This window comes from Thamnophis sirtalis, unplaced genomic scaffold (assembly GCF_051295495.1).
Source record: "Thamnophis sirtalis isolate CommonGarterSnake01/CBP01778 unplaced genomic scaffold, rThaSir2_p1.2 scaffold_1, whole genome shotgun sequence".
In the NCBI taxonomy this organism is placed as follows: domain Eukaryota; kingdom Metazoa; phylum Chordata; class Lepidosauria; order Squamata; family Natricidae; genus Thamnophis; species Thamnophis sirtalis.
The window spans coordinates 113,146,485-113,168,633 of NW_028261381.1; the positions used below are offsets into that span (position 1 = coordinate 113,146,485).

The 22,149-nt window shown below is 37.9% G+C and overlaps 1 protein-coding gene across 1 annotated transcript in view; it reads right to left on the reverse strand.

Annotated features, from left to right (window-relative positions):
• The window catches only part of MAPKBP1 (mitogen-activated protein kinase binding protein 1), a 95,856-nt gene that overhangs the window by 23,344 nt on the left and 50,363 nt on the right, over nt 1-22,149 (reverse strand). The window contains exons 14-24 of the mRNA XM_087704460.1: nt 19,921-20,046; nt 17,630-17,700; nt 16,524-16,645; nt 15,139-15,214; nt 13,359-13,470; nt 12,137-12,200; nt 11,294-11,419; nt 2,908-3,056; nt 1,716-1,759; nt 502-738; nt 19-188 (exon numbers count right to left, since the gene is read on the reverse strand). Coding sequence (XP_087560586.1) covers nt 19-188; nt 502-738; nt 1,716-1,759; nt 2,908-3,056; nt 11,294-11,419; nt 12,137-12,200; nt 13,359-13,470; nt 15,139-15,214; nt 16,524-16,645; nt 17,630-17,700; nt 19,921-20,046 — 1,297 coding nt within the window. The remainder of the gene's footprint in view (nt 1-18; nt 189-501; nt 739-1,715; nt 1,760-2,907; nt 3,057-11,293; nt 11,420-12,136; nt 12,201-13,358; nt 13,471-15,138; nt 15,215-16,523; nt 16,646-17,629; nt 17,701-19,920; nt 20,047-22,149) is intronic.

Consider the following 22,149-nt stretch of genomic DNA (forward strand, 5'->3'; position numbering starts at 1 on the left):
AAAAAATTTTTTTATGACCTGCTGATATCAGCAGGAGGAAGATCATCTTGTTCTGGGTAGATGACACATTCTTCACTCTCTGAAGGTTCCATTTCCTGTGGGAAAATCCCTCCTTCACAGGACACAAGTCTAATCACTTGAGGTCGAAGGCAAGGCTGATTTTCTTCAAGAGCTGTGGAGGCTCCTTCCTGGAAAAGGAGTCAAGTAGTGAAACACAATACCTGTATATGAGTAAATCTACATGCAAGGTTTGAAACCTAGGATTAAGGAAACCACCTGACAAGAAAGGCATGAACTGATCTAACAAAATTATTTACATGGAGCATTTTGCTAATGCTTTTATATGGCTGTAGTCCTTTGTACTAGAGTTTCCATAAGCCAAAATGATAGGTGTTATTGTAGAACACCCTTCCCTAACCATCTCCCCCTGACCCCCAAATGTGGCAAAACTAAGGAATCCCCTGTTTCGGGTGGGTTCCATTTGAGATGGGGATTTCTTACTTTCTTGGCATAATTTGAGACATTGATGGATTCTTTATGGTCATCTCCATTGCTGGCCTGGGAAAGAGAATCTTGACTAGCAGAACGAGAGACTGAGAAAGACTCCAGTTGACGTAGATCAAGCATAGATTTAACCGTCATCTCTAAGCTGCTCGTTGGCTGGCTCCAACGGCTTCGCTGCCGAGGCATCTTGCTCATGGTGTTTTCTGAAGCCTGGCTCATCGCCATTTCTTTTGCCTAAAAGTGGTAAAATGTTTTTTTTTTTATGTTCTAATGGTAAATCTGCTCAGGAAATTGCAATACTCCAAAACAACTATAACAAAAGAAAAACAAAAATATAGGGCAGCCTTCTTCAACCTAGAAAGCTGCAGATATGCTGAGGTTAACATTTCTAGAATTCCTACACAGTTGAGTAATTCTGAAGTTTTAGGTAGGAAAGGTAGATGGAAGAGAATGATATAAGATTTCTAAACACAATGGGGAAAAGTTCTTTATGATTCATCTTTGGAACAGGAAAATGAAAAGGAACAAAATTTCTTTCTATGTACTTAAACTATTACCATCAGAAAGCTAACAATGAGTTTTACATTAACCAAACTGAAAAATATCCCTTATGCTTTTACTGACAGCGTTAAAACAGAATATTTCAATTGGGGAGATAAGTAAAATAGCCCATTATAGCTAAGCACAAATTTTCTATCTTCTTTTTGTGTGTGTGTGTACTTTCATGTGCAAGCATTATTCACAGAAGGCAGAACAAGATTGCTGCCAAAGTAATAATCAAAGTAATAGGACAGCATTCAGTTTTATGGTTAAATGGTTAATTTCATTTAAACAATGCAAGAGCTCATTGGAAGATTTATTTAGATTTATTTCAATAACAGTTCATACTGTACAATCCATAGAATCTTTGGTGTAGGCAAGATAAAAATAAAGATATAAATAAATTTGATTTCTACTTTCCGAGTTTTGACATGTTCAATAAATCGCTCATCAGCACAAAGCTATCTATTTTGAGGAGAGTTGCAACGGGTAATATTGCTAAGATCTTATATGTACTTGACAGCTAACTGCTTGAATTGCAGTTGAATATATAGATGCTATGTCATTTAAAAACTATCAAGAGTCAACATTAGGGCATCGTATATTTACTCACACAACTCTCCAAGACTAAACATCCATTCTTTAATTTTAAATATGTACTGGAAGCTTACCCGTCTCATTTCCCAGTGAGATAAGCTTCTTGAAAGAGAAAGATCTGAATTTAGGACAGAAAAGCAATCAGATTAGTAAGCATAAAAAAATAATGGATTTTGGTTTTTGCTCCAAGTTTTTATTTTATTTTATACTGACTTTATTATTTTTTATAAATAACTCAAGACAGCAGACATACTTAATACTCCATTCTCCTCCTATTTTCCCCACAACATTTGCCCTTTGATATTCAAAGCACAGCCAAATCTATTTGCAATGTCTTTGAATATTAAAAAAGGAATCAGGGTTGATGCAATTTAAAAGCCAAATAAGTTTCACCGTGGTATACTTTCATTGGTACATTAAAAATAAGGTTCATATAATTAAATACCAAGAAACTTCACATCATAGTACAGTTACCTCTGCTGCTAACAACTGTTCATTGATATCATATGTATGTATGTATGTATGTATGTATGTATGTGTGTGTGTGTGTGTGTATGTATGTGTATATATGTATATGTGTGTATATATATATATATATATATATATATATATATATGTATGTATGTATGTATGTATGTATGTATGTATGTATGTATGTATGCATGTATGCATGCATACACACACACACACACATACATTTTCTTATATAGATAATTCTAGCTTTTCTTTCATTCTTAATGTTGCTTAAAAATAATTTTCTATTCTTTTTTCTCTTTGTGCGTTAGCAAAATAGCCTGGAAGGCTGATGTAACAATAAGTATTAGGCTTGTCTCCTACTCTAGGAAATCACCTGTTTATGACAAAAATCTTATGTTCATTAAAGTGTTCAGATTGTATCATAACAAAATTGCTTGAAGAAGAAAACACTCACAATGGGAAAATTAAAGACAAATTTCAGCTGCTTAAGGTATGAATTGAAGATGATGGCAACATCAAAAGCTGTCAAGCTGTTTGTATTGTGTTTGATGAAAATGAAGAAAGACCCAGTGCCTACATGATCTTAATTTATTTATTTTCTCTTGTACTTCAAGGTTGAGTCAGCCTTCCAATCTTTCGAGGTCGGTAAAACGAGGACTCACATTGTTGGGGGCAATATTCTGATAACTGCTTAGAGAGTACTGTAAAGCACTGTGAAGCGGTACATAAGTCAAAGTGCTATTGCTATTGGTATTGCTATATCTCCCCCATCTTCATATTCCCTTATACCTGAACAACTTTCAAGATTGACATTGGTTGTCATTTGGAAAGACTGTAGCCCATGTAACTCATCCTCATCATTTCCTTCGTCTTCACCATCCTTATCGCTGTCTGATGAAAGCACTGGTGCAGATGAGAGGGCGGAGACTGATTCATGCCTAGAGAGGTCGTGTGGAAAATGAGCTTAATTATATCATAAGTGCAAACATTATCAATTAAAAATAGGTTTGCATACAGCTCCATTTATATGTTACAAATAAAGGTAAAGTCTGGGATTTCTGGAAAATTTTGAATTGGAAAATGAGCATGGTTCCAGTTAATATGTTTATCTTAAAATCCATGGACTACACAAGTATGTGAGCTACATTATTTGATATGAGAAAGAGCCATGAAATAAATCCCTGCTTCTCTCTTGTTTTTTAGAACAAGCAAACATCATACAGCTTTGGAATTGCCAAACTTGCCCAAAATGGGAGAAGAAGAAAAATAAAATCAATGGGACATTCTGATCTTGAAAAAAATTCTAGCCCAACATTTCTGTTGGGATGCTTGTAAAATTCTAAAACTAAGAACTGTACGTACAATTAAACTTCCCCTACTCAAAATCAACACTACTTCAAAGCTTTTAAACAGTATTAAATTATATCCTTTACTCATTTATTTTTATAATTTTCATTTTAGCACTATTGTAAAAATAAAATCTATAGGCAAAATCGACTACCTTTCTTGGAACAGAAGAATCAGTTATATCGAGGAAAATGATAATGTAAACCCATCTACCAATCTCAGTGTTACATTTTTAGCCATGAAACAAGTAAAAAGAATGTTTGAAGTATCAAAGATAAAAGTTTAATTATAGTGCAACTGATAAGCAGGTATTACTGGCACATCATCTGAGCATATTCAAGATGCATACATACATGATTAGATCTCTTTTCTAGCCAAGAACCTAGAGCAAAGCTTAAGGAATGACAATAATTTGATCCACCAGATTTTCCTACAGTTTATAAATTAACAGGAATGCAAAACTTAGAACTAAAGGTTATTCAGTTCTTTAGTATTTCTGTTTTACACAAAGAGGAAATTCAGCCTTTCATAAGGTAAAAAGGTAAAGGTTCCCCTCGAACATATGTGCTAGTCGCTCCCAACTCCAGGGGGTGGTGCTCATCTCTGTTTCAAAGCCAAAGAGCCAGCGCTGTCCGAAGACGTCTCCGTGGTCATGTGGTCAGCATGACTAAACACCAAAGGCACATGGAACGCTGTTACTTTCCCACCAAAGTGGTACCTATTTTCCTACTTGCATTTTTACATGTTTTCAAAATGCCAGGTTGGCAGAATCTGGGACAAGTAACGGGAGCTCACTCCGTTACACGGCACTAGAGTCTCGAATTGCTGACTTTCTGATTGACAAGCTCAGTGTCTTAGCCACTGAGCCACTGTGTCCCTTAGCCTTTCATATTAATATGCTAATTAAAACTGCAAGTGTCATTTCCACTGGTCAGATTTATCCACAAAACTGGGTCAGTGGCATCCTTCAGGACAGATTTTAAAAATAAAGAAAGATGGTGGCAATGATGACAGTGTGATCCAAACCTTGTCTCTTGTTTTACAGTATTAACGTCATATAGCACACAAGTACAAAGGTACATCTTGTTGGTTTTAACCTTCCTGCAAATTCACTAAACTGAATTGGTTTTGAACATATGAATGACTGTAAGGAGCCACAAAGCTTTCACTAATATGGTGTAGATCTGAGTCCAGATGCTAATAAGTGATGGCTGTCAGCTCTCCAAGGTAAACCAGGAAGCAAACAAAACAAGATGCACTACTTCTATGTTACTGTAATGCTACATTATCAGAATCTTGCAAATCTGAAGGTACTTCCCACTGCAACTTTCTTAGTTTTTTCTCTGACTTTGAAGGCAATAGAGCAGTTCTGGATGCATTATATGCTGGCCACGCCCCCTCCCGGTTTAGTGAAGAGGGGAAAGTACCGATATGCCACGTGACGCTGCCTGACAACATGAGTTTGACACCTCTGCAATAGAGCGCCCTGTCTCTCTTGTCTGATAAGTTCCAAGATGGAATATCTTTCTCTTATTCCCCAAAGTCATCTCACATTCCATTATAGTGGGTCAATACCACACCACATTGGAGGTCCCCATACCAGCTCTGCATGAACAATGCAGATAGAGTCCTGCAAAATCTATACACTACTAAAACTCCCTTTGTGCTTATCAATTTCTCTTGTTTGTACCTTCAAGCTATCTCAAAGTGCATTACACTGCAACAATTTTTGAATCAAGGTACCTAACATATGTTAACTTAAAGAATGTGTAAAAAATCCAAGACCTATTCAATTCCTATGAATTGAAAATTATGCATGTTCAGACTAGTTTTAGACTCAAAATTGTGGTCACTGCAGCATCCCCAGCAGGAAGCAAACATTGGTCCTTCTTCCACTGTTTTTTTAACCTATCCATGGTCATCCATCTGATTTACCTGTTAGCTAGCATGAAGATGGGTTAGCCAATGGTAGAATGGCTCACCCGAACCCCTCAGTTTGGCCACTGGCAATTTCAGAACTGTGGCTTAAAAACTCCACCTTCAAACCAATGTAAGCGTAGCAAAAGAGAGAGAACCACACATTCCTCATTTAGATGTCCTCACCTACCCATTGTTTGCCTCAATATGTTACGGGAGGCATTTATCTACAATATATCTGCACATGCTGTTATACTTCACCAGCCCCAACTGGCCCAGGAGCGTTACAGATGGTGAGAGTGGTGGGGAAGAAAGGAAGGAAGGAAGGAAGGAAGGAAGGAAGGAAGGAAGGAAGGAAGGAAGGAAGGAAGGAATTCATTGTGTCATATACCGTATTTTTCTGAGTATAAGACGCACCGGAGTATAAGACCTATCAAGATTTTGAAGAGGCAAATTAAAAAAAAAGGTTTTGCACTCTTCAGACCTGCCAAAAATGGCCAATTTTTCATGAAAATGGGCCTGTTTTTCCCCCCTTGAAAAGAGCATGAATAGCCTTTAGGAGGCTTGTAGAGTGCTCCTGAAGGGTGCCCTCCCCCAAAACAAGCAAAAACAAGCAAAAAGCAACCCATTTTTTGTTTTGCAAAATGGCCCGTTTTTTGTCAAAAAAAAGGGCATGCATAGCCTTTAGGAGGCTTATAGAGTGCTCCGGGGGGGCTGGGGGGGGCAAAAGTGAGCAAAAAAAGGCACATTTTTCTCTCGTTTTTGCCCTCCCCAACCCCTAGGAGCATTCTGGAAGTCTCCTAAAGGCTATGCACGGCCATTTTGGTGTTTGGGGTTTCGGGAGGCAAAACATCCTGTATTCAGTGTATAAAGCGCACCCAGATTTTCAGCCTCTTTTTTGAGGGAAAAAGGTATATCTTATACTCCGAAAAATATGGTAGTTGAAAGGCAATTCAACCTTTAGGCAATTAAATCCAAGCAGATTAGTTAAGTCCATTTTAAAAAAAAACAACACATAAGATATTAACATAGAAATGCTTGAAGAAATTACATCCTTGGGTAAGTAAGTCAGGTGTTGATATGCCTCTATTTTTCCCAATATAGTATCAAAGAAACTGTAATAATAAATGAAATTACATTGTTACTCAGTAACAGATTTTCTACTGCAAAATACTGGAAAACCAAAATATGTTTGCCTTTCAATCTATGCTATTTAAAATTGTGGGAAAGAACACTAACTGGAAAATGGACATAACAAAAGAAATCTTAAAAAAGACTTATTTTACTCACATACGTTTTCCAATTTTGGAAGTAATATGAAAGTAATTTTCACTAGATTATTCCTGTGGTTATCAATGTCTTCTTGACAGAAATACTGAGCTTTTTTAAAATACAAACATACCTGTATATGCTCTGAGACTCTATGTTCCTAATATTGTATTGCTTTTTTTATTTTGCTGATGCATTGCTTAAGTTTAAAAATATAAAGGATTAGAAGGAAATAAATAGTAAGTGTTGCCATAATTGTAAATGTCACTGTGATTGTAGCTGCCAGTCAACTCTTCAGGCCACACTTTCAGTCCACAGCCCCATAAGGGAGAGATGTCCTCAGCCAGGGACAGAGTGCGATTAACACAGTCTCTTCCTTTTCAGGAGATAGGAAAGGATGGCTCCTTTTAAAACAAGGAGAGGCACACCCGAAATTCCCCTTGACTCAGAAAGGAAAAAGGACAGCCTACACCATCTTTCCTTTTAGCATTTGATTAAACTTTAGAACCCACCCCCACCCTCCAAAAAGACACATTCTTTAAACACTAAGATCCATAAAGTATTTTGTGGCTGCTGCTGTTTTCTTTTGTAATATTTAAATTTTAATTATTGGTATTATCTGTAAAATTTGAGCATATGTATATTTTATGTATGTTTTTTAAAGATACACTTTGTTCTTTTTTTTTTTAAAGAGATGATTTTCTAGTTCTTTACCGGATATTGGAGCATGATTTGTTTTCTAGGAAAAATGAACTTATTCTTCTATTATTATTCTCATCTTCCCTATTACCTATCTCATCTTCTTTTGAACACAATTTTGTTGTTTGTATCTTACGATTTATGTTTACTTAGTATCCTAGTATGATTTATGTTATTTATATCTTATTTAGTATCCTATGACTATCACTAAGTGTTATATTTTATTTTTTATGATGAATATATTTTTATGATGATTATAATTACAATTTATCACTTACTGCTTGTAGGTACACTGAGAGATTTGCACCAGAGACAAATTCCTTGTGTGTCCAATCACTCTTGGCCAATAAAGAATTCTAATACTAATATAGGACTAACAAAATAAATGATATAATTAATCTGTTTAAATGTCACTTTTGTCATTTTTTTTGTTATTATAACTTCATTTTGAATTGCAACACTTTTACAAGCTCTACAAGACCACATTTTGTGTAGAACATATAACCTATACAAAAGTAATCTCTCTCCCTCTCTCTCTCTCTCTCTCTCCCCTCATGCCTCTTTCTCTCGCTCCCCCTATCTCTCCCTCCCTCTCCCCCGCTCTCTCTCCTCATACATCTTATGAAGAACAGCTCAATAATTCAGAAAAGAATCCACCAGAATCTGAAGTCTCAATAAAGCATTTGAAGAAGAAAAAAAATTCTTATAAAAATAGAAGAAAGAATCCTTGCAATGTTTCATGACCATCAGCTAAACATTTTGCCACAACAACCTGGAAGAGTAATTATCTGCACAATCCTTTAAACAATCCTTTGGAGATTTGGAGATTGTGACATTGAGTCATGCACTCCTGCCACATCCCCATTCTGCTTAATTTCTGGGATTCCTATTTGTTCTAACAAAGAAATGCACCTACGAAAAGCTTCTTGCAGTCAAGAGAATTTATGGCATAGTTTTCCTACTTACTGAAATGGGAAGAGGCAAGAATGCAAATCCCACCCTTTTCCTGCAGCCTTTGATGAGATATTGCCCTGGCAGTTATGGAATTGCAGGAATGGAGAGAACTGAACCACAAAAAAATGCCCATACTCCATTTTTTCTCTAGTGGAAATATTCTGAATATTCTCTCTCCCCTGTGATCAATTAAAACTAGAGTTCCACCAACATACTCGATTCATAAGCCATAATAAATTTTATTACTCTATCAAAATATAAAATACAGAAATACAAAGAAAAAAAGAAAATAACGAGAATAAGGGAAAGGAAGAGAAAGAAAAAGTGTAGGGGAAAGGGAAAAGAAAGAGAAAAGCATTCACCTCTGACTCTTTTTGGCACAGCAGAAAAATAGCAATAGCACTTAGACTTGTATGTTGCTTCACAGTGTTTGCAGCCCTCTCTAAAGTAATATAATTAGTGCAACATTTAAAAAAAAGCTTTATACTCCAAGCACAGTCTCAAATCAATAATTAGGGACAAATGCAATCATTATTTCTATACCAGTCATCAAAGTAAAGTATGATCTAAAATTGAGAAGCCGCAATGTGATAGAAGAACAACAGCACTGAAATTCAGATCATGGTTTGTACAAATGAACCCATGACTTTTCAGAGGCCTTATTTTATTTTTATTTTACTTTTATCATTTCATATAACATCCTTATTCCTATAGCTCTTTAAAAAGCTCAAGATGCCTGGTTCAACTTGTGACAGTCTCCAAACATATATCTACTAAAATCTGGATTATCCAACGACATGCATCATCATCTTTATTGTACAGCAACTTAAAGCAATGAAACTAAAAAGATAAACTCAGTCACATCTACCAAGCTACAAGCTTAATTTAAATGCTTGTTTTCAAAATCAAATTCACTCGCATAACATCACACACAGTCCTCAGTGTTTCAGCCCCACCTAGGGATGCTCGCATAATGGCTTACGTTCTTTCGGCAAGTGGCCTCCTCTGATCGCTTCTAGTACAGCAAAACCAGAACCAACCTAGAAACAGAAGCTGGCCAAACAGAATGGATCCAGCTTAAGCAAAGAGGTCAGACCTGTTTTCCAACCAGCTGTTGGGCTGGTATGCCTTAGATTCAACTTTCTAACCAATAGCATGTGGCTAACAAGCCTTGTGATACTGACAAGAAACCAGGAGTGTCTGATAGAAGCTGGGCCTTTAAAAAAGCAGAGCAATGCAGCTGCTGGGATGGTGAAGAGCTTGCTATAAAAAGAACACTGCTCCACAGCTCCAGAATTTTTGGCTTCAACAGGCTTCTCCCAAGCTAAATAAGAACGTAGAGGAAAAGGGTTTTTAATATCAGCAATGACTCAGGATTAGAAAGGGTCAATTTTATCTCAAATCTATGTCAGATTGAGCATCTCTTTTGAACATACCCAATCTGCTTCATCCTCATTCTCCCCAACTGGTTGCCCACTCCCCATTACACATGAGAAACCGTCAGTTTAGATGATAAGAATGCTGACAGGCCAGGGTTGGCAATACTTTTAAAAGAAGTTAAATACTTTTCACAAAATAGCTTAAGGGAAACTTTGATTAGGAAGTGTGTATTTATTTACTCAATTTCATACTAGTGACGCTGGGTGATTCATGGAGGATTAAAAATTTAAATAGAACTGAAGTATAATAAATGGACACAATGGTATTCAGGAACAACAATATACGTCAGCAAATAGAACATTAGTCTTGAGAGCCCAATTATCCCTGTTTCTCATATCCATGTAAATTAATTTGACGCAAAAAAAAACCAGTCACCTACTTTTCTATTTTATTTTTCCTGACTTCCATAAGCCTGTCTGCAACTGGAATGTTTTTTTTTTCACTCTAAAATAAAGCCCAGTAACTGCTAACATGCATGTTTTATATATTGAGCAGAAGTATTCAAGAAATATTATTTGTTTTTCTGTACCTTGAACAGATATTATTATATTATATACATGAATTATCTGCAACAGAATTCAGGGTAAAGGCTTATTAAGAATGGTTAATGAAAATGAGAAGCAAGCAGCTAGGTGAGAGAATGAGAACAACCAACTTAGTTTTCCTATACGTAGTTCTAAATATGAAAAATGAACCATTTATTCATTTCATTCATTCATTCATTCTATTTGTTTGCTTGATAGGGACATTTAATTTATCATGTTCAGAAATATGATTTGAATAAGATTCAGTTGAGTCTCTTATTGAAGTGGCTTTCAAACCCAAACAGTTTAAAGATCTCAAATGGGCAATTTGGATAGCTAGTGTGCATAAACATATTCTTCCCAAATTATTCACAACTCTGAATCAAATCAAGTTTTTTAATCGTTATTTTGTGTTTTAATAGAAAGTTACTCAATTCATATTTCTTGAACTCACATAAAGAACAAAATTTAATTTTGCTCATTTTTAAATTTAAATTCTCCAGAAAAAGTATTACAAATGTGTAGGAAAAAGATACATAAAAATGTATAAAGAAAGCAAAGTATCTTACTAAACAGTGCACAAAAACTTTTTTAAAAAATGATTTAAAAGGCAAATATGCAACTCTGACTCTAATACTAAATAATGCATATTTTAACCTCTATCCAAATATTTTTTGGGATTTGAATAATGCACATTTTGAATCTATATCGAAATAATACATATTTGAATCTACATCCAGCTAAATGCATATTCATGTTTGTAAACGTTTAAAAAGAATAATTCACTGACCTGATCTAGAAATAGCATTAAACAAAATTAAATCTGGAAGAATAAGAAACTGAAGTCTGAATAGACGGATTTGTCTCCATATATATTGTCACATTAAAATTGCCACCAAAATGTCAATATGTTGTAATAATAAATATAGCACTGTTCAGATAAGAAGACAAAAATCTCATAATACTATACAATTTGGTCAGAAAACCTTTTATGAACTAAAAGCAATACTAACACTACGTCATACCTGGTAAGACCAGCTGTTTTGCCTGGTTGAATTTTTTCTGCTTGTTTTCCCCTTTGCTTCACATCAGCCAACCGCTGACGCATATTGATGGTCATCTCAGAACTCAGACGCCAAATGAAAATGCAGCTGAAAGAAGAAGAGGAAAAAATATTCAAGCATCATAGCCTGCTGTCTATATATCTGAGATTCCATAAAGCATCCCCCTATTCCATACCCATTTCCCTATGGACGGTATTTCTCTTTACACTTCCTGTTTTTAATGCTGGCACTTCAAAGGCTGCTAGTTTTAAGTTTCATTCTCCATTTCAATATAGTTTTTACTTTAGATCAGGCAACTCTTTATATAAGAGGCAAAACTTTCATCAAAAAGATACATCATATTGAAAGTATGGCATTGGTGCCACATAATGTACTTACATTTTTGATGGGAGCTTTGGGGAACTCATAGACAAGTGGAAAATAGATACATTAAAATACCTATTTTTACTGTCCCTCCCTAAATAAAGCCAGCAATTGCACCACAGCAAGTCAGTATTTAGGTTCCAGATTTCAACAGCGTAAACTTGGAAGGCCTTCGAAGCCATAAAAATAACCCAGGTGAGGAGCATAAATGGCCTGTCAGTTGTCCAGCTCACGAAAGCAGCATTTCACATTCTCTTTACAGACTTAAAGCATCTCCATTTTAATTTGGAACTTAATGTCCAGGAGTGTAAAACAGAAAATGAAGCAGGTGGAATTATCATTTAAAAACTAATTTCCAAATCCATCCTCATTGTTTAAAATGGTAAATGCCAAGTTTCATTTTACAGATGGAATTTAAATAAAGAATATCCTTTCACGTACCTGTCACCAGAGACTGAAATCAAGTGTTTACAGTCATTAGTGAACATCATCCCAGTTACGATCTCTGTAAAAATCAGAAGAACAAGCCAAACGGTTTTTAAAAATTTCCTGGTGCGAAACAACAGCCATGTGGTAGCTTGGAGATCCTTGCCGTTTCTTCTCTTTACACATGCAAGTAGTCCTCAACTTACAACAATTCATTTAGTGACTGTTCAAAGTTACAATGGAACAGTAAAAAGTGACATGACTGTATTTCACAAGCTTTGCGTCATCCCCATAATCATCTGCTCAATATTCAGACGCTTGGCAACTGGTTCATACTTATGACCGTTGCTGTGTCCAAAGTCATGTGATCCCCTTTTGTGACCTTCTGACAAGCAAAGTCAATGGGGAAGCGAGATTCACTTAACAGCCAGGTTACTAACTTATCAATTGCAGTGATTCAATTAACAACGGGGGCAGGAAAGGTCGTAAAATGGGGCAAAACTCACTTAACAAATGCCTCACTTAACAACAGAATTTTTTTTTATTTTCCAGATTTTTTTAAAAAAAAATTGTTCTCTTACGTATCATTTTAAGTATACATTCACATAATTGTTATTCTTCTTTACATTTATCATTCTTACATATTTATGATTTCATTGAATAGGTTATAATATACAGTTTGGGTTGCTTTATTTACCATCCCTTCCACCTGTTGTAACACCACCTTATTTTCCCTTTCTTTTCTCCCTCCCTCCTTCTCTACTTCCTTCCTTCCTCTTCTCCTTCCCCTTCCTTCTTCCCTAATCTTTCTCCTACTCCTACTCTTCCTCTTCCCCTTCTTACCCTCTCTCCTTCTCTTTCTCTCCCTTCCACCCTTCTCTCCTTACACTGGAACCGGCAGCGACCCAGGCCTGCCACGCCCCCAAACCGGTTCTCCCGGCAGCACCGTAGGCACTGCCCTCTTGTTTTTTGCTTCTGTGCATGCGCAAAGCAATTTTTGTTGCACTGTGCATGTGCGCATGCGCAGTGCGGCCCTAAGCAAACTGGCAGTAGCGGCTGCCGGAACCCACCCCTGAACCAAACACCACTTCTGCCCCGGAAGGACTCACTTTCACGACTGCACAGTTTCCAACAAACCAATCAGGAGTTTAATCTGGAGCCGGTTGCTACACTTGTCCCTCCAAATTTCCTTCCCACTCAAAATTTAACTTTCTTTGAGAGCATATTTTTGCATTACCTGAGTGCCCATACATTGTGGCTACACATTCGCCTGAATAGAAATCAAAGATAGAAAGGTTCTTGTCAGAACAACTGGTTGCAATGTACAGACCAGAAGGATCCATTTGTACCTGAACAAGTAACAGAGAAGGGGGGGGGAGGAGAACATATGTGGTTATCTGTGGTACAATTTCTAGGCTTTAGAAAATTGGATATGCGTAGTTTTGGTAAGCCTTAAGAACTAATGCTCTATGCTTAATGACTCTTTCATACTTCATGCCAGCTACACCCATCCTGGAAAAATACAACTAGCTCAAAACATCTGAGAAGATCAGGTTGGGAAAGGCTGTTTTATGTTGCAATCTATATTTGCAACCACACCAGTTTTTCCCACTATGATTATGCAAAACCCAGATTGGATTGAAGCCAGAAAATCGAGCCGGCTTGGCTCTATGTGTTTATTTTTATTAGAGAGTAAATCAATCAATGTCTATATTTGCAACTCATCAAAAGTCTGCATAAGTCATTATTCAGGTTGCAGACAAATCATGGTTCCTTCAACTCATCTTTGTAAGTAATGCATTAGGTGAAAACTTGGCCCTTATGTATGAATAAGAGCACAATCAAACACATCTGCTATTATAACGTTATATAAAAAATCAGCACAAACATAACAAAATATGTATCATGAATGCATTTTAGTATCTGAAATGTTAAGTTTGTCTTTATATTAAGTATCTATGGAGCTTCTCGGTCATCCAGGTCCTGGTTGTCCCAAAGGTGCTTTTTCAAGAGGCAACTGGACTTTCTGGTTTTTCTTTCAAGATGTTTCACTTCTCATCCAAAAATCTTCTTCAGCTCTGACTGGATGAGGGAGAATGGAAGGATTTAAAGGAGTATAAAGGAAGTATAATAAATCCTTCCATCCCCCACCATCCAGTGAGAGCTGAAGAAACTTCTTGGACGAGAAGCGAAACCAAAACGTTTCCTCTTGAAAAAAGTACCTTTGGGATTACTTATATCACTGCTATGTGTGTTGATTAGAAAATGAAAGACTCATCCAAGGATACTCAGCACTGATTAAGGTATAAGCTGATTGATCTCTTGTGAATATACTTTAGGAACACACTGCTGCCAGAAAGGTTTTTTTTTTTTCCTGGAAGAAATTCTGGGGATCCTCAAAGTAGAAAACATGTTCAGGTGCTGAAAAAAACTGTCACGTACAGTACACAGGAACCTCCCCAGTTCTTGGAGGGAAGAGTTGTAAGGCTCCATATACAATGAGAAGAATGCATATTCATTAAATATTGCTTATGCAGCACAATCAGATTTTTATGTATATGGGTCAGTTGAGAACAACAACAAGGAAATTAGACACAGCTGCTGCTTTTTTTTTAAAAAAAGGCATAGATTAAAGAACTTCTCTAAGCCCTTATTCATATGCTCTTCCATTGTTAGTGCAGAAGGATTTGAAATGGGAAATTTATGAAGCTCAGTTATTTTCTGGCAGACTAGACATCAATGTTGCTCTCTTTTGTCTTCATGAGCTTTTCTTTAATTTGCAGCTGGAACGCTTTGCCAATCTATGAACCATTTTGTAGCTTACACAAATCCATCAGTAAATGCCATACTGCAAAGTGTTAAGTATTCCATATGAGACAGAACTAACTTAAAATCTTACTCTCCAATTAGAATATTAAGCTGGAAAAGCATAGCAGGCATAAAACAAGGAGATGAGGTATAGAGAATAAGATGAAAATCAACACAATTTGTTGTGGCGGAGTTAACAAAGGCCTTACTTTAATTAGAGTGCCATCTTCACTTTGAGATCCCTTGTATAGTTTCTTTTGCTTCCCACTGCTGATGTTGAAAATCCTAAGAAGAAATTCAGACATACAGTAAAAAGAAACTTCTCTACTCTTAAATCAAAGCAAAGTTATTTATCTGTGTTTGACAGCAACCAGCAAAATGTCTCTGGAAAATTATCAAAATGAGTCCAATATTGTTCATACACCTGAATGCTGAATGTATAAATTCCATATAGTTGCTCATAGCTAAAAGAAAAACCTTTATCTTATTGAATTTGTATATCTCTTTAAAAAATACCTCTGTCTCTGTACTACAACAACTCATGCCTACCTAGGCAAAACAGTGCATCATAGGACAAAACATTTTGAACCAATGTACCTCAAATGTATAAAGCACTTTCAGCTATTGTAAAACATCACATACACACCTTGTGGTCACATAATTGCATTTCAGGTGCTTTGCAACCTGTTCGCACTTTGACCAATTGCCAAGTGTTCCATGATCATGTAACCTCCAGTTGCAATCTTCTCTGCTGGCTTCCCCAGAAAGTCAATAGGGAAGCCAGCAGTGAAGGTTGCAAGCTGTGCCATCTGCACATAAGACTCCTTCTCATCCTTGAGGGTTGCCTTAAGGAGTTGCCTGTCAAGGATAGTTGAACTCTTTCTCCAGGCTACAGAAACAGAGCTAAGATCTTAAGGGTCTGATCTCCACATTTGCCTGGCGGAGGACTTTTCTTCTGCACATAGAGGGGAGCTGAATACCTTCCCATGGCTGAAGAAATGGAACTCAGATCCTGAAGATCTCTGCTCCATTTCTGCAGTCCTTTGGAGGAGTTCCCCTCCACATATGGCAGTCAGCTCTTTTGTTCCATCTGCTTAATAACCTGGACATTGCTTAACAACCACAACAACGAGTATTGGGATTTCCGTTATTAAGCAAAGTAATCACATAGGTATTTAACTTAATGACCACTCAACAACTGAGATTCCAGTTTCAATTGTGGTGGTAAGTAAAGAACTACTTGTACATTGGATCCTAGATATACCTATTCAGAGGTAGGTTCTGTGGATTTGGTGAGGCTTGCTCCGAATCTTGAGGATAAGACAATATTAAAATGTTCAAAGCCATAACTTCTATGGGGAAAAAGCTAATTAAACATGTAAAAGTCTCTTTAAAAAAATAAGATGAAAATTACATGTCTCCTCAGAAAAACAAAGCAAGATTGTTTTAGGTTTAATGGAGGGAACAAGTGTGTCAAATTGACATGTCCTAGCTAGGTCAAAAATTAATTTCCTTCTAAAAATATGCTTTTAAAAATATAAGCTTTCCAGATGCATTTGAACTAGGAAGCTCCTATTAGAATTTATGAACTGACCTGATGTTACGGTCTTGGCATCCAATAGCAGCATATTTCCAGTTGGGGTCCACATCCATATCATAAAGAGTAGTCTTCCTAACAACATGATGTGTACGAGTAAAGTGGACCCCATCATTTGTCTAAACACAAGAAATACAATAGCAATGACACCTCCACAATATGTAATCAAATAGTATCAGTACACGTGTACAATATTTTCCCCCTGGAGGAATTTTTTGTGTGTCCCACCAGGAAATGTAAGAAAGAAAAGACTACAATGCAGTGGTGAAATTCATTTTTTTTTTACTACCAGTTCTGTGGACGTGGCCTGGTGGATGTGGCAGGGGAAGGATACAGCAAAATCTCTATTCCCACCCCACTCCAGGGGAAGGATACTGCAAAATCCCCATTCCCACCCCATTCTGGGTCCAGTCAGAGGTGGTATTTGCCAGTTCTCCAAACTACTCAAAATTTCCGCTACCGGTTCTCCAGAACCTGTCAGAACCTGCTGAATTTCACCCCTATTACAATGAGACAATGATCAAACTACTCTATGATCAGTATTATTATACAGTTCCTAACATTTGGTTTTTTAAAAATGTATTTGCTGAAAGAAAGCCATGAGGCCTAGAATACTTGAGAGACCGCCTCCTGCCAATTACCTCCCTGCGACCAATTAGATCACATAGATTAGGCCTCCTCCGAGTTCCATCTGCCAGTCAGTGCCGACTGGCAACTACACGGAGGAGAGCCTTTTCAGTAGTAGCTCCGACCCTTTGGAACGATCTCCCCGTGGAGATTCGTACCCTCACCACCGTCCAGACCTTCCGCACAGCCCTTAAGACCTGGCTAGCCCGTCAGGCCTGGGGACAAAGATAACTGTCCCCACCCGAATGATGAATGAATGTTGCTTACTATTTTACTTCTATGTATTGTTTGTGTCTATTGTCTGTATACACCCCCCCCCCTCATTTTATGTAAGCCGCCCTGAGTCCCCTCAGGGAAAAGGGCGGCCTATAAGTATTAATAAATACTCAAAATACTCAAATATTGTCCAAAGCTTTTGCTTTCATTAGAATCTACAACACATGTTACATAAAGAGTGACTACTCCAAAAGAATTACCTTCTGTGCAGTGCGGAAATAGATGCTCTTATCAGCACCACAGCTGATCATTCTCACCTTCCCATCGTTGGCTGAAGGAAAAGAAAAATATCAATGCCCATGAACATGAAGATGGGCAATCAAATGCCTTTTAATTTCTTCTATATGCTCTTACTCATGCCTTACAGTTTCTCTAGCCTGACTGGGGAATTCTGGGAGATGAAGTCCACAAGTCTAAAGTTGCCAAGTTTAGAGACCCTGATCCAGATAAGCCATTTATCACTCCTACTATGTTGTAGGAAAAAATGTAGGAATTTTTTACTTTAGAAGCACTCAGCCCACCTAAAGAGCCTCTCTCATTCTTTTCTGACATTGCAATTAAGTTTGGGGAAATCTGTCCAGGACAGCCAGAGAAAAGTCATCTCTTCCCCTTCAGCCCTACCACTTCCAGCCTGTGCAGATGGTAAGGGAAGAGCAGATGCTACCTGTACCAAACAATTGGGTTACAAACTATAATTAAGGTTGGACAAAGAATCTGTCTCCAAAGATAACAAACAACTGTCCTTGTCATATTAATGAATCAAGTTCCATCCAATTTGAGAATCATTAGTGGCCACAAGAAGGCTCAGCAATCAAGGGCCATTCTATATGATAATAATTAACTTTATTAACCATATGTTCATTTTATCACTGGCCTCAATGGATCACTTTAAACACCTGCAGGACTACAAGTTCAGCAAACCATTGCCACATTTTTCACTGGATGAGAGAAGAATTGACTATTTAGAATAGTTAGAACACCTTACTATTCAGGAAATATGACACTACTGTATGTGGACAATTGGATAATCATACAGTAAATCACTATGGCATCTACTTTAACTTCATGCTTGAAGGCATGAATATCTTTCCATTACTATCACATCACAAATTAACCTTTAGAATCTGAATCACAAATTAGAGGATCAGTATGTTACAAACTGCTTTATAAACAATTCTATAACACAAAGCAAAATAACCAAACTCTGTGTCGCAATTTAGGGCAAAGCAATTTGACAGAAAATAAATTGATTGCTGACTACAGTAAACCAACAAACATTTAGTATGCAAGCTCTCCACCAGAGATGGAGAGCATGTTGCTGATATCATTAATGAACTATAACATTCCACATCCTTATCGATGATTGGAGCTGTGTGAACTTTTAATTCAGCAGCATCTGGAAAACTGCATATTGTATAGCTCTGCTCTATGTTTACAAGTTGTTTTCTCACTATTGGGATAGCAACACAATACAATACAATAACAGAGTTGGAAGGGACCTTGGAGGTCTTCTAATCCAACCCCCTGCCTGGGCAGGAAACCCTATACCATTTCAGACAAATGGCTATCCAACATCTTCTTAAAGGTTTCCCGTGTTGGGGCATTCGCAACTTCTGGAGGCAAGCTGTTCCACTGATTAATTGTTCTAACTGTCAGGAAATTTCTCCTCAGTTTTAAGTTGCTTCTCTCCTTGATTAGTTTCCACCCATTGCTTCTTGTTCTACCCTCAGGTGCCTTGGAGAATAGTTTGACTCCCTCTTCTTTGTGGCAACCCCTAAGATATTGGAACACTGCTATCGTGTCTCCCCTAGTCCTTCTTTCCATTAAACTAGACATACCCAGTTCCTGCAACCGTTCTTCATATGTTTTAGTCTCCAGTCCCCTAATCATCTTTTTTGCTCTTCTCTGCACTCTTTCTAGAATCTCCACATCTTTTCTACATCGTGGTGACCAAAACTGAATGCAATATTTCAAGTGTGGCCTTACCAAGGCATTATAAAATGGTATTAACACTTCACGTGATCTTGATTCTATCCCTCTGTTTATGTAGCCTAGAACTGTGTTGGCTTTTTTGGCAGCTGCTGCATACTGCTGGCTCATATTTAAATGGTTGTCCACTAGGACTCCAAGATCCCTATCACAGTTACTACTATTGAGCAAGGTATCAGCAATAACACTTAGATTTATATACCACTCCATGGTACTTTTCAGCCCTCTCTAAGCAGTTTACAGAGTCAGCATATCCCCAACAATCTGGGTCCTCATTTTACTAACCTCAGAAGGATGGAAGGCTGAGTCAAACTTCAGCCAGTGTGAATCAAACTGCTGGCAGCCAGCAGTCAGTCAACCTGCAATATTACATTCTAACCACTGTGCCACCGTGGATAATTACTAATAAGGGCAAGAACTTGGGTCATATGAAAAGGTGGGGTGAGAAAACCTTGGCAGATCACAAAGAGCTGCTGCTGATTCATAAACAGAATTGTAGTACCTGCAAATTTCACTGCAGTTATGGAAGATGAATGTTCATCCAGGGTTTGTTGTAGATTATAGTCCTTCTCTGCATCCAAGACATGAATCAATCTATCCCGACTTGCGGATGCTAGAAGCTTCAATCCTGTTAAGGAGATTAAAAAGGAGCAGAATGCTTATTTATCTGAGGTTCTTTGACTAATCATTGATGAATACACTGGCATTTGGACAATTGCAGATGGTTCATGGAATTAAAAGAAAGAAGCATGTTGTGAACTTGGGTTATTAGGGCTACCAAGGAACAATGAGGATATACCCAGCCAAGTCCTTTGCAATAACCTTCATCAGAAACAGGACTACTGAAAAGAGACTGAGGCAAACTCCCAGACACATAAATAAGGTCAGCAATATACTCAGACCCTGCTGAAATTTTAAGGACATTCACTGTTAGAATGGGTGCACCTTCTCAATGTTGTTGAATGGATCTGGGAAATTTCTCTTACAATGGGACCGGGCAGGAGTCAGGTAAAACAAAATTTGGCAATTCTCAATCTGTTATTAGCACATTAGCAGGGTTAAAAAGAGCAGTCAACAGAGGTGGTAAATTAGATGAATTGGCAATGAGACAGCTAGTACCACAGAAGAAGAAAAAGTAACTCATAATAATACCCTGTCCTTAATTGTCTGGTATTATTTGACTTATCAGATGGGTTTTGAAGGACTAGTCGAAAGACAACTTTACTGCTCACACTGCAGAAAGGGAAGATATTTAAAGGATCCAAATTTTACCAAGAATTAAGCAGAAGTCAGATTAACAGGAAGTTTGGGTTGATGCTCATTACTTATTAAGGCTTTCTGCTTGACAGATGCAACAAGCCTTGATGGTCTCCTGGCAAAAGATCAAACAATATTGATCTTTTTGAACACAAAAGGTTGCACATTTGCATATTTAGAACTTGTAGACTGCTGTCTTCAAAGTCAGCTGGTTCTAAATGGTTTAAGAAACCTGCAAAAAATTATGTAATGGCTCAAGCAACCACAAATAATAATTAAAGCCCAATGATAATGCTAAGGGGAAAAAGAAATAAACATGATTGAAGACTTAATCATCTGCTAAATATGGTAGACAAAAAGAAATTAAGAAAAAGAATGGAAATAACACCAGTGTGGCACCAAAAAAGTGGGACTCTTTCTCAAAAGTCTTAGCTCTAAACATATAGAAGGGTCAGGTTCAGAACCCTGTGTGATTATAGGGTGGCGTGGGTCGCTGGAACCGGCAGTGACCCAGGCCTGCCACCCCCCCGAAGTAGTTCTCCAATTGGTGCCATCAGCAGCACCATCTTGTTTTTAAGATATGCGCATGCACAGAACAATTTTAATTGAACTGCACATGCGCACATGCATGCAAAACACACACACGAATGAACCAGCAGTAAAGTTGGCAGGAACCCACCCTTGTTTATAGGGAACATGAAGTGAGGGATACTGAAGTATAGCAGGACCTACCCTTTAGAATAGCCTCCCAGTTGAAAGTAGGTTTGCGTCTATCTTGATTTCACAGGAACCATCTAAGACCGTTGTGGTGAGTCTGTGGCACATGTGCAGGCCCACCAGCCATCACCCCAGCCCACCTCCACCATACATGCACACGTGCCTCCCACAGGCCAGCTGGTCTTCATGTCTCTGCCACGCATGCCCATGGGCAGGCACATACAGGGGATAGGTACGCGCAGGAGGTGGGATGCATGCAAGAACACGTGCACATGTGCAGGGGTGGGGCACATGCATGAGGGGTGGTCACATTGCATTTTGGGGCTCATGCAGTGCCCCCATGGCCCCTTTTGGTTTCCAGGTTGGTGCAGGAGGCCTTCCAGTCCCAAAACGGAGCGTGCCCCTTCCCGTACCCCATTTTGGGCCTGGAAGGTGCCCTGCACCAGCCTGGAAGCCAAAATGGGGCATGGGGTGGGTCACTCACACATCCACGGCGGGTTCACATGTGCATGTGGGGGGGCAGGGGTATGCAGGGGGGTGTCACATGCACATGTGCCGGGTGTGGGGCACACGAGGGGGTTGGCACATGATGACAAAAGGTCTAGCCATCACTGATCTAAGATGTATTGCATGGCTGCTTGAAGAATGCCAGATATAATTGTAAAATAAAAGTGTATTTAATTCTTATTATTTTTACTATTTTATATTATGTTAAATCATTTTTACTTGGATGTTTTAATGCTACTTCAGAATAACA